This window comes from Schistocerca serialis, chromosome 7 (genome assembly GCF_023864345.2).
Source record: "Schistocerca serialis cubense isolate TAMUIC-IGC-003099 chromosome 7, iqSchSeri2.2, whole genome shotgun sequence".
NCBI classification, from domain to species: domain Eukaryota; kingdom Metazoa; phylum Arthropoda; class Insecta; order Orthoptera; family Acrididae; genus Schistocerca; species Schistocerca serialis.
Window position 1 is genome coordinate 533,220,306 of NC_064644.1, and position 12,766 is coordinate 533,233,071.

The 12,766-nt window shown below is 41.6% G+C and overlaps 1 protein-coding gene across 1 annotated transcript in view; it reads right to left on the reverse strand.

The window, feature by feature from the left end:
• Window positions 1–2,233: 2,233 nt before the first annotated feature.
• Window positions 2,234–12,766, reverse strand: part of LOC126413215 (lactase/phlorizin hydrolase-like) — a 159,076-nt gene continuing 148,543 nt past the window's right edge. The window contains exons 20-22 of the mRNA XM_050083112.1: window positions 6,752–6,886; window positions 6,566–6,672; window positions 2,234–2,399 (exon numbers count right to left, since the gene is read on the reverse strand). Coding sequence (XP_049939069.1) covers window positions 2,261–2,399; window positions 6,566–6,672; window positions 6,752–6,886 — 381 coding nt within the window. The 3' untranslated portion in view covers window positions 2,234–2,260. The remainder of the gene's footprint in view (window positions 2,400–6,565; window positions 6,673–6,751; window positions 6,887–12,766) is intronic.

Here is a 12,766-nt window from a genome sequence, read left to right on the forward strand (position 1 = left end):
AATGCAAAATACACGTATTTAAAAAAGCAGAAAAAATTTCTCTTGACGTCATCGTAGGGTCTGTCTACCCTCCTTACAATCTGACTACATAAGCCTAGACCAGACGTGTATTGGATTCGAAGAAATAGTATCGACGGCAGTTGAGAGATACTTTCCAAATAAATTATTAAGGGGTGGTACTGATCTCCTATAGTACACAAAACAGGTCAGGATAATATTGCAAAACGGAAAAAGTACGCCTAATTTAAAAAAGCGCAAGATCCTCATGATTGGCGAAGTCGTACGAAAGCTCGAAATTTAGAGCGAACTTCAATGCGAGATACTTTTCATAGTTTCCAGAACGAAACTCTGTCTTGAAATTTGACAGAAAACACGAAGAAATTCTGGTCATATGTAGAGTTCACCAGCAGCAAGATGTAATCAATACCTTCACTGCGCGATAACAGTGGTGATGTTATTGGTGACAGCGCAACTAAAAGCATAGTTACAAAACACAGTGTTCCAAAACTCCTTTACAAAAGAAGACGAAGTAAATGTTCCAGAATTAGAATGAAGAACAATGTCGCTATGAGTAACCTATAAGTAGATATCCTCGGTGTAGCGAAGCAGCTTAAAACTCTTAAGGATGGCAAGCCTTCCGGTCCAGATTATATACCAGACAGGTTCCTTTCAGAGTATACTGATACAACAGCTCCATGCTTAGCAATCATATACAACCACTCGCTCGTAGAAAGATCCGTAGAGAGTGGAAAGTTGCACACGTCACACCAATACCCAAGAAAGGAGATAGGGGTAATGCTCTGAACTAGAGATCCATATCACTAAAGTCGATTTGCACTAGGATTTTGGGACACATACTGTGCTCGAACATTATAAATCACCTTGAAGAAAACGATTTTTTGGCAAATAGCCAACACAGAATCAGAAAATATCGCTCTCGTGAAACACAACTAACTCTTTATTCTCACGAAGTAATTTTGTGCTATCGACAGGGACGTCAAATTGATTCATTTTTTTTAGATTTCCAGAAGGCTTACGGCACCGTTCCTCACAAGCGACTTTTAATTAAATTGCGTGTCTATGGAGTGCCGTCTCACAATCAGTTGTGTGACAGGATCGTGATTTCCCGTCAGAAAGCCATTGAGTAAAACAGAATTAATATCTGGCTGTCCCCAAGGAAGTCTTATAGGTCCTCAGTTGTACCTGATCAACATAAATGATTTATGAGACAGTCTGAGCAGTCCTCTTATATTGTTTGCAGGTGATGCTGTCATTTACAGGCATTTAATGTCACCAGATAATCAAAACGAATTGCAAACTGATTTAGACAAGAATTCTGAAGTGGCAGTTGGCTGTAAATCAAGACGTGTGAAGTCATCCACATGAGCACTAAAAAGAAACCTCCAAATTTCAATTAGACGATATATATTACAAGTCTAAAAGCTAGAAACTCAACTAAATATTTAGCGATTACAATTGTGAATAACTTAAATTGGTACGATAACGTAGATAATGTTGTGGCGAAAGCGAATCAAAGACTGATATTTATTTGCAGAACACTTAGAAAATGTATCTGGGATCCGCATCAGATAGGACTGACAGAAGATATTGCAAAAGTTCAGAGCAGGGCAGTTCGTCTTTTATTTTTGCGAAATAGGGAGAGTGCTACGGATATGGTACACGAATTGGTGTGGCAGTCATTAAAACAAAGGCTTTTCTCGCTATGGCGGTTATCTTCTCATGAAATTTCATTCTCCAACTTTCTCCTCAAAGTGTGAAAATATTTTTTTGGCGTCCATCTTCATATGGAGAAATGACATCATCATAAAATAAGAGAAATCAGAGCCCGCATGGAAATTTTTGAGTTTTTGTTCTTTTCCGCGCGCTTCTCGAGAGTAGAACGGTAGAGAGGTAGCTTACAAGTGGTTCGATGAACCCTCCGTCAAGCGCTTATTTACGAACTGTTGAGTAATGATGTACATGTAGATATACATGAATAAAAAACTAGATAGCCTCAAAATTATTTATGAAGAGTCACTTGTTTAGGTATCAAGATGCCTTCACGAGTTATCATCTCACTGTTTTTGTCATAATTTGTAATATGGATGATGCAAAGGGGACAAAGGAAAGTAAAAATTAGCTGAGACTTAGGCTAATAGACTCATTAGTACTGAAAGTAAGAGCTTAAACAATTGACAGAGTTAGCCAGAGTCATTTATTTCACCATTACAAACAGTCACGTAAAGTGGTAGCAAAAAGTTCAGACAAGACTGTAGCGGAAGTACTCTTGAGGCACCTCTCTGCTCTCGTAGATCTGCGATATGACACCTGCAGAAGCCTTCGGCGTCCTCGTTCTGTTCGGGCTGTCGAAATCCACCTCGTACAGCCCGAATTTTACTCTGGAAAGAAATAAGATTAGTAAGAACAAGCTACGACACATTTGCGAATAAAAACAGAGATCCGGGAAGTGTAGAATTCCTTTATGTCATTCTGATTGGTGATCAGAATCTTCTTTCTCTCCTTTGACACGGATTATGGTCAGTGGAGACCATTTTCAGATATTTTTAAAACATATCTAAATACGATAAAGCCAGGGTGTCATCATCAAACATACGAACAAAATCAGCTGAAATAAACGAAAAAATGAAAGGAAAAATGTAACCTATAGAAATGAAACCTGACGCTACAAAATATCATTTACCACAGATTTGTTAACCAGTATGAGGAAGAGTGTGTAATAACAGAGGAAAGGCAGCTGAAGAGACAACGAGAGGAAATCCAGTCTCGACACGAGACAAAAAGAAACAGAAAATGAAAGAGGTAAGGAGAGTCTTGATAGTGAAACCCCTGTACTGGTTTCTCTACAGCTACGGTTATACGTAGACCTACTGTCCGCAAGCCGATGCACATTGCATAGTGGAGGGTACTTTGAATCAAAATTAGTGATCTTCTTTCCTATTCCACTCGTGTATTGGACAAGGGGAACGTGTCTGCCTACACTACTCTGTGCGTTACTTAAACTCTCTTTATCTTGTTCTTATCATCCCTACGCGAGATATACCATACTGTAAGCACAATGCTCACCCGGTCTTCCTACAGTACCTGGTCTCTACAGTTACGCAACAAGTTTCCTTCAGAAGTAAGTCGACTTTCTTCCAAAGTTCCCATGTAAGTTCCCTGGGCATCTCTGTTATGTTTTCATATGAGGTGTACAGACTTGTTACAATCCTAACGGCGTGTCGCTGAGTTTGTCTGCTGTCTGTAGTCTTACGTGCTTGATAACGAGTCCAAACGGTGGTTCCAAATTATAGAACTTCTCCCACTAACGAATTCATTTATAGACGAACTGCATTTCCATAGGATCCTTCCAAAAGTGCACTGTTCGCATTTGGTAATACTGCTTTTACGCGCTCGTCCAAAATCACCTCGTTTGATTGTAACACTCAGAAATATTTATGTAATGTGACGTACTCAAGATGTTCACTGCTGACCTTGTAATCGGCTGCTACCACGTTCTTTGTCCTTGTTCATTGCCAGATAACAACAATCTATCTGCGGCATGATGATAACGAAATTAAACTGATGATAACGCAGAGAGCTCTGATTTCGTCTAACACGAAGAGCGTTTGTATCAGACACAAGTCACAGCGTAGACCTGCAGACCTGACTGCGTATATATATATATATATATATATATATATATATATATATATATATATATATATGGGAAAGGATTTATAGTTGTAACGGGACATCTTACTCTGGCATTACCTTTCCCCAACAGTAGTTGTCGATACCACCATTATTTTTCGAATTTTGGAAATATGAGTGTGTCAGTTGCTTTCCTGAAAACTTTCACATAATTTTGTACACAGTATGTTATATTTCAAGCTTAAATTTATGAAAAGCAAATTACTTTATAAAAAATTTTAGTTCCGATTTTGTAATGGATAAGTACTAGTTCATAATGTACAGTTAAAATTATTTTTCTTAGAAATATTTGCACACCTGAATGTTCTATTATTAATTACGCAATCCTGGTCTGTTTACTGTGTTTATTTTTGGATTCATTTATGAAATAATAATCGAAATTAAAGCTAGTAGAAATCCATTTGTTACGAAAAATTGTAAACCTTTTGGAATATGATTGTTTCCGCAGAGTGTGAGAGTTGTAAGCGTGCCTCTGATGTGATCGGACGTATTTTTGTGCGAATAATGTAATTTTGGCTTTGTTAATGTAAAAAATCAAAATACTGTATGATATACTATTCAGTGTGACGAGTCACGCTATAAACTGTGTCCCTGCGTTGGAGGACTTTTTTTGGTGAATTCGTGGAAAGCGATACCTACCATCATGCATAGTGCCAACAGGAAAAATTAGATGGGTAGATCACATAAGTAATGAGGAGGTATTGAATAGAATTGGGGAGAAGAGGAGTTTGTGGCACAACTTGACAAGAAGAAGGGATCGGTTGGTAGAGCATATTCTGAGGCATCAAGGGATCACAAATTTACCATTGGAGGGCAGCGTGGAGGGTAAAAATCGTAGAGGGAGACCAAGAGATGAATACACTAAGCAGACTCAAAAGGATGTCGGTTGCAGTAAGTACTGGGAGATGAAGAAGCTTGCACAGGATAGAGTAGCATGGAGAGCTGCATCAAACTAGTCTCAGTACTGAAGACCAGAACAATACTAAAATGTGAGAAAATATATTTACGTAAAAAATGCTGCAACAACAACCATCTATTTCGTGCAAACCAGCCGTGAGAACCTGATGTGATATTTTCACCCTCAAGAATCAGACCGCTAGACAAGAAGAACTGGAGCCATCTCAACATGACAAGCTAAGTAAACTTGAAAGTTTATTGTAATCTTCGCTCCTCTCAAATCTTCATAAAAGACTTTAATGTGGACAATATATGGTCGTAGGAAGGAGGATGGAGATTACATAATTACAGTATCTGATCAAAAGTATCCAGACAACCGTATGAAATAAGTGGTTGATCACTAGATGTCACGAGAGGGGGAGCCGCACTTATACATGGAGCCAGGAAGGGTTGCGTTGTTAGTCGAGAAACAGCCACAGCCGGATTGGTCGGTCAGAAGGCCTCAGTGACCCAGAACATAAACTAGTCACTGGGGGTCACCAGAGTAACATATCCATCGGCGACATTTAAACCCTTCTAAAGCTCATCAAGTCGACTATTGGTGATATGACAGTGAAGTGGAATGTGGAAGGAACCACCAAAGCTAAACCAATACCAGACAGACCTCTTATACTGATGGACCGTAGACCATTGCACAGGTTGGCTGTAAAAAATGTATGAAATCAGCTGGAAGAATCATTCGTGAGTACAGAAGTGCTACCAGCTGTCCAACTACAACAATGTCCGTAGAGAGTTAAAGAAAGTTGGGTATAATGGTCGAGCAAACTGCTCACATGTCACTTGTCTCTGTAGTCAATGTTATGAGACGCCTGAAGTGGTGTAAAGAGTAGTTCTACTGATCAATGCGTGACACGAAGCGAGTGATTCGGTGTGACTAATCACGCTATAAACTGTGTTCCTCCGTTGGGGGAATTTTTTTGGTGAATTCGCGGAAAGCGCTACCTACCATCATGCATAGTGCCAACAGGAAAGTGGGGAGGAGGTGGTGGTACAGTATGGGGGTGCCTTTCGTGGTCAAGGTGTGGTCCCCTTGCTGCACTTAAGAAAACGATAAATGCGGAAGAAAAAATTCCGGAACGATGACTGTACCAGCATGACAACCAACCCCGTCATAAAGCAGCAAGTCAGTGAGCTGCTGTCAGTAACATTCCTAAAACAGACTGTCACGCCCAGAATACCGACTCGTAGCAAATTCAGCACCTTTGGGATAAGTTAGAACATCGACTTTGTTACAGAATCTGCGTCCAACACGAATGCGTTTTCTGGTTTCGGCTCTTGAGTAGAATGGTCCGCCATTCCTCCACAGACATCATACATCTCATTGAATGTGTCCCCAGCTGGGTTCAAACCGACATGAAGACGCAGGGTGGACATACTCAACGATAATGCCCAGTAGTAGGCGTCCAGGTACTGTTGATTATATAGTGTATGCACAGGCGTAGCTGAGGTGCTGTGTATGCCAGATCTTGAGTTCTAATTATTGAATGAAGACAGGTATGTCACAAGAGGGTATACGTATTGCAAACTATTGATTAAGATGGTTTTGAAGCAATCAGCGGGTGTGGAAAATACCGACTCGGTTCCGCCCTAACCGAACATGTAAAAGAAAAAGATAATAAGCGAAAGTTAGTCAGTTCAAGAACCTTGAAATCCGAAGAATTCTGTACTGCTGATAATGTGCCAGTCACATGATGAGTTTTGATTCTCGTTCACACTCAATAGTATTTACCGCGGACGAGAGAGAGTTCTTTGCAAGACCTATAACAATAGTTTTGACAATGCCTATGTTTATCATTGCTTATTGCCGAAGAAAATTCTTAAGATGGCTAAAACACTACTGCTGTTTCCAAATTCCATTATGAGCAAATGCAAAGGAAAAAAATGCGTAAGCACTCACGTGAATCCACTGTTCCATTCCAGGTTGTCCATAAGACTCCATGCAGTGTAGCCGATTACTGGTATGCCGTCTGTGTTGGCAGCTTGTAGAAGAGCCGTTAAGTAAGACTGTAATGTACATCCCACATATTTAAAATGCACATTTTACGGAGGTAAACTGCTAATGTTAACTGCGACAGAAACTTACCGTATAGTAATCGATTCTGTCGGTGTCATTGAGGCCACCAGAATTTCCCAGGCCGTTTTCTGTCACAATGATTGGATAACCTGGGTATTCGTTAGCGATCCAGTTCAGCAGGTTGCGGAATCCCCATGGGTATTGCTGGAACCATAGAAAATGAAGCCTTATTTAACATAAATATGAACATGAGCGAAGCGGCTCTGAAATGGTAAGACCCCTAGACAAAAAATTTGTCGTCCCACAGCGCATACACAGATGATTTGTTAAGCCTTCACACGTGACGCAGCGGTCGAGTCACGCGCTCAAACCGCACGCGCACTGCCTCTACTTTTTTTATCCGAGTACACAGTAGTAGCGACCAGCGGGACATTTATGTTTCAAGCACCCAATGTATGTAAACATGCATAAACGTAAGAACCTGAGAGAGTGGCAAAGAGGGGCAATCTGTTTGGCCGTGCCCAAATCCGTACGTTGTGTGAAGTTGCTGGATTTGTTGGTTCTTTGCAGTGGACCGTTTATAACCAGCGATGTTACACACGGGCCCACGAAACGCGACGTCAAAATTGTGGTCGGAAGAAGATCCTGAGTGGGAGGGAAAGGATACCCGTTTCACAGCTTGTGAATTAAAATCGCTTCCAAAACGAGAGGAATTGCTGCAGTCAGTGAACGAAAGTCCATTCCTTGCTGTTAGCGAGAGGACATAGCGACGGGAACTGCATGCAGTGAACATTTAGAGTCCGTCACCGTGCTCACGTCGGTGCATAAAGACAAAGTTCATCGGTCTGTAAGTATATGTGATTCATATTGTGAACACTCCTCCACCCTATTACATCTCTATTGACCGGAAATATAATCTGGCTTGGATCCCACAAAAATTTCATGGAACATATTGGAACACCGGCTAAAATGCCATCAGCATTCCCGCAGTTTGGAGGAATTATGCGATCAAATCCTCAGCGAGTGGATTAATCTGGATGCGGCGTACCTACCAAACCTAACCGAATCCAGGCACTTACTAAGTCCTGGGGCGGAATTACACGGTATTTACTGATGCTTGTAATGATCTCTCTAGAGGTGACTAATGTTTTGACCGGTAAGATTATCAAATATTCGCCAAGTGATTCACAGAAAGTACATTACTAGCTTAACTAATCTAATAAATGCCTTAGAAGTGTGGTGTCCTTCTCTTTCTAGAATGAGATTTTCACTCTGTAGTGGAGTGTGCGCTGATATGAAACTTCGCAGGAGAGCTTCTGTAAAGTTTGGAAGGTAGGAGACGATGTACTGGCAGAAGTAAAGCTGTGAGGATGGGGCGTGAGTCGTGCTTGGGTAGGTCAGTTGGTAGAGCACTTGCCCGCGAAAGGTAAAGATCCCGAGTTCGAGTCTCGGTCCGGCACACAGTTTTAATCTGCCAGGAAGTTTCATATCAGCGCACACTCCGCTGCAGAGTGAAAATATCATTCTGGAAACATCCCTTAGGCTGTGGCTAAGCCATGTCTCCACAATATCCTTTCTTGCAGGGGTGCTAGTTCTGCAAGGTTCGCAGGAGAGCTTCTGTAAAGTTTGGAAGGTTGGAGACGAGGTACTGGCAGAAGTAGTATAGTTGTGAGGACTGCGCGTGAGTCGTGCTTGGGTAGCTCAGTTGGTACAGCACTTGCCCACGAAAGGCAAAAGTCCTGAGTTCCAGTCTCGGTGCAGCACACAGTTTTAATTTGCCAGGAAGTTTCATATCAGCGCACACTCCGCTGCAGAGTGAAAATCTCATTCTGCAAACATCCCTTAGGCTGTGGCTAAGCCATGTCTCCACAATATCCTTTCTTTCAGGAGTGCTCGTTCTGCAAGGTTCGCAGAATCTATGGCAAATCTGCCATACAAAAATAGATATAAGACCCTGAAAAACGTCATAGGATAGCACATTGCATTGCCTACCTGGATCTACAAGGCTGTTATTGTGCACGTACTTATTTCGTGGTAGGACGAGAGACTTAGCTAATCACAGCAAACTATCACACAGACCGACACACACAGCAGCATCAGAGGCACGAGAATAACTAATACATTCAGATGTAGACACTCAACTAGACTCAGGGAACTTTCTTTTGGTTTGCATTAGTCACAAATTGAGATTCAATCATTAAGGAGTATCTCCCGTAATACCAGCCGTAGAAGTAAGCCCCAGTCATTAAATTAAAGGCCGCAAAACAACGCACATTTTCATATACCATAGAGTTCTCTAAATCATTAACGTTTGTTAGTAGATATTTTAGATTTTGCTGAGGTTATCATCCAGTAAGAGGTGGAAGAATAGAGATGAACTATTTTCGCAAATTCTCGTATGCTCTCGTTAAACTGAACTCGCGTCCTGCCTTCCTATGTAAAATTTATTGCAGTCGTGAAATTCGATTTTATATATGCATGGGCTTGTCTATATCGGTAACTTTGTTCATACTGAGTGAAGTTTGTAGCGGAAATTGTTGTTCGTTCCATGTGAGTATTGGATGCTTGTGTTGTTCGTTAGTGCGTTTAATATGTGTGCTATTGTGCCTAAATATGTTATAAATATATATATATATTGGTTAGTCCTTTTTTGGTGCTTCTGTGAATAACTTTATGACCTTGTGAATTATTTATTGGGCAGGTGTTGTTTCTCTTTCGTATGTTTGCATTAGTATATCTGGATTGAAACCATTTTGTCGTGCTATACATCGCAATGTGTCGCGTTCTTCTTGTATGGAAACGTGGTTTAATGGTAGATTTTATACTCTGTTGATCATGGCTTGGAAATATTCCTCCTTGTGTCTCTGGGTGGCGTACTTCCAAGCTGAGTCGACGAGGAAAAAGGGTCTCCGTGTGATCGTTTCCGAACGCAGTTGTAGATGGCATCGAGTCTGCATTATTGCGGCGTAAAGTCAAGCACCGGGACGCGAGTCGGAAACGAGGGAGCAGAGGGCGCTGTGAAGAAGCCGTCAGCCAATCGCGCGCTGACCGACCCCTCTCCGTCTGCAGCTCGTGGTCGTGCGGTAGCGTTCCCGGGTACGATTCCCGGCGGTGTCAGGGATTTTCTCTGTCTCGTGATGACTGGGTGTAGTGTGATGTCCTGTGGTTAGTTAGGTTTAAGTAGTTCTAAGTTCTAGGGGACTGATGACCACAGATATTAAGTCCCATAGTGCTCAGAGCCATTTGAACCATTTTTGACCCCTCTCCAGGACGACAACGCGACGGCAGCGGCCTCTATGAGAAGAGGACACAAGCGCAGAGGCGACTGGTCGCGGCCCACTTCATCAGGAGCATCAAGATTAGGCACTTCAAGATTAGCGACATAGGAACTGCATACACCGAAGAATAATTTTGTCTGTAGCCCTTTGCTTACAACTCATCTGTGTAAATAAAAAGTTAAGTATTGTCATTATTTTCTGTAATAAAACTCATGAATATGATTTGCTTAAATTGTTATCTAGCGATCCGAGAAAGCAGGTTTTCTAGACTTCCCATACTTGACGACTAGGCAGGATTCAACATGCATGACATGCGAATTTTTTAGTGGACGTCAGCGCAGGACTTTAATCCTTGTACTGTGCAGTGGCGACTTGGGTATATCCCGCGAGTATCTGGAATAATGAATTTTACTTTTGCTAATTACATAATGCTAGAACTTTATTATTACATTGGGGGATGGAACTATATGGACTCCCGAATTTGAAAGAGCTTCGACGAATCTGGAACTTTGAATAATTTTTAGGTATGGTGAAGTGATTACTTGCTTATTTTTCTAGCTCCTTCACCTCGTAACGTTATCCGGATTTCAAACTAATAAACGTTACCTTAAGTAGCCTGCGTCCACAACCACCATTTCAAAATAAGATTCTATAGCCCTATATTAGAATTTCAGAAAGCAGTAGGAGAAATGGACTTGCAGGCAGCCGCTTCGATCGTCATGGTGGAGGAAATTATCAGCAGCGGTATATCCGCAGCGAGAGGAAGCAAAGTACAGATGCTGATCAGCAGACTTTGTACGAACGTCAAGGATTTATTTTGAAACCTCTCACAGTATCTGATGAAGTGCGGGAAGTGGTACAGTGGATGGCGATCCCTCCGTCGGATGTGGAAGTTAAACTCGACTGCCCCAACCGTATAACCCGAGAGACAGTTCGATACGAAACACGAAACCGCTACATTTTTTCCTTTTTTTTTGTGGGAATAGTTCTTGAATACTGTTTTCCGAGAACAGCAGTGCTGTAAGTAGGCTGCTTAGGTTCTTATATTGGTAACGCCACCGCCACGTAGCGCTCTGTATGAAAATCACTGGCTGTGCTGTGTGCAGTCTGTGGCTGGGTGGCATTGTTGGAATTTGCTATTGTAGTGTTGGGCAGTTGGATGTTAACAGCGCGTAGCGTTGCGCAGTTGGAGGTGAGCCGCCAGCAGTGGTGGATGTGGGGAGAGAGATGGCGGAGTTTTGAGAGAGGATAATCTGGACGTGTGTCCATCAGAGACAGTAAATTTGTAAGACTGAATGACATGAACTGCTATATATTATGACCTTTGAACACTAGTAAGGTAAATACATTGTTTGTTATCTATCAAAATCTTTCATTTGCTAACTATGCCTATCAGTAGTTAGTGCCTTCAGTAGTTAGAATCTTTTATTTAGGTGGCAGTAGTGCCGCTCGCTGTATTGCAGTAGTTCGAGTAACGAAGATTTTTGTGAGGTAAGTGATTTGTGAAAGGTATAGGTTAATGTTAGTCAGGGCCATTCTTTTGTAGGGATTATTGAAAGTCAGATTGCGTTGCGGTAAAAATATAGTGTGTCAGTTTAGTGTTGATCAGAATAGGTAAAGAGCGAAATGTCTGAGTACGTTCAGTTCTGATCAGCTGTTTGAAAATCAAATAATGTAAGAGGTTTATCAGCACAGTAATTGATTAATTTTTCTAAGGGGACGTATCAGTGCCACCACGGGTATTTCTGCACAGTTTTTTCACACAGACTGGCATGCATTTATTCATGTTTATTCCAACCAAAAGAAGTCTCCGAACAGTAGACTACCCTGTTCCCTCTTATCTTAAAACACAGCAGGTCCTCACAACGACGTCATTTTTTTGTAACACTTCCGCGTTCGATGATTTTGTTATAAATGAAATCAAGGGTTTCACAGCTGTTTTGAGCGGTATGCACCGAAACAGTCCTTCAGCCGGACTCCAGAGGAGCCGTCGCTTTGAACGGACGACCATACCGGAACACGTTTTGCAAATTTCACGAGACTAGGATTTTAGCCAAAGGCACTATTTGTCGTACGTGCTTTTATACAAGCAACTGAAAATCATGCACACTGTTATAAGTTTAACAGAAACGGAAACTGAGTTATAGCAAATAATTTTGGATGCCTACTTTGCGCAACGAGAAGAATTCCAACGATTGAATACTTGCAACCAGTAACTGTGGTTAATTATTGACTATTATTAACTGAAAAGAACTCATCTGCCAACAGAATGCTTACGACATCATCCGAGTAGTCGTAGCGGGCAATGCAGGGTGGTCAGAAAATGTCGGAAACGCATGTAGGGATGTTGCAGGGCAGGCTGTACTGAGACATAAATGTTAAGAAAAAAACTCGATACGTTGTGTCCTTTCCCAGTTATTTAGAATTTAATTTAGCCAGTCAGGTCGTCGAGGACGCAAATTAAATTTCCAGCTGACCAAGCAAAGCACTCTGTGGGCAGCACAGCCCCAGGCAGGCTGCTCTAAGGCGAGCGCGCGACGCCCCGGCCGACTGATTTCAATGATAAATAACTCGGAAACGGCGCAAAATATCGAATTTTTTTGTCCATTTTTATGTCTCAGTACAACCTGCCCTGCAACATCCCAGCAAGCGTTTCAAATATTTTTGTCGACCCTGTGTAGAGACAATATACGAAATTTCTGGCTTCTACTTGAGCTTTCTTCATAGTTGCCAGTGTTTCATCTCAGAAGTTTCTCGCAGATAAGGATGAACGAATGTGTATAGCTTCATGCCACGATGCTTTAAC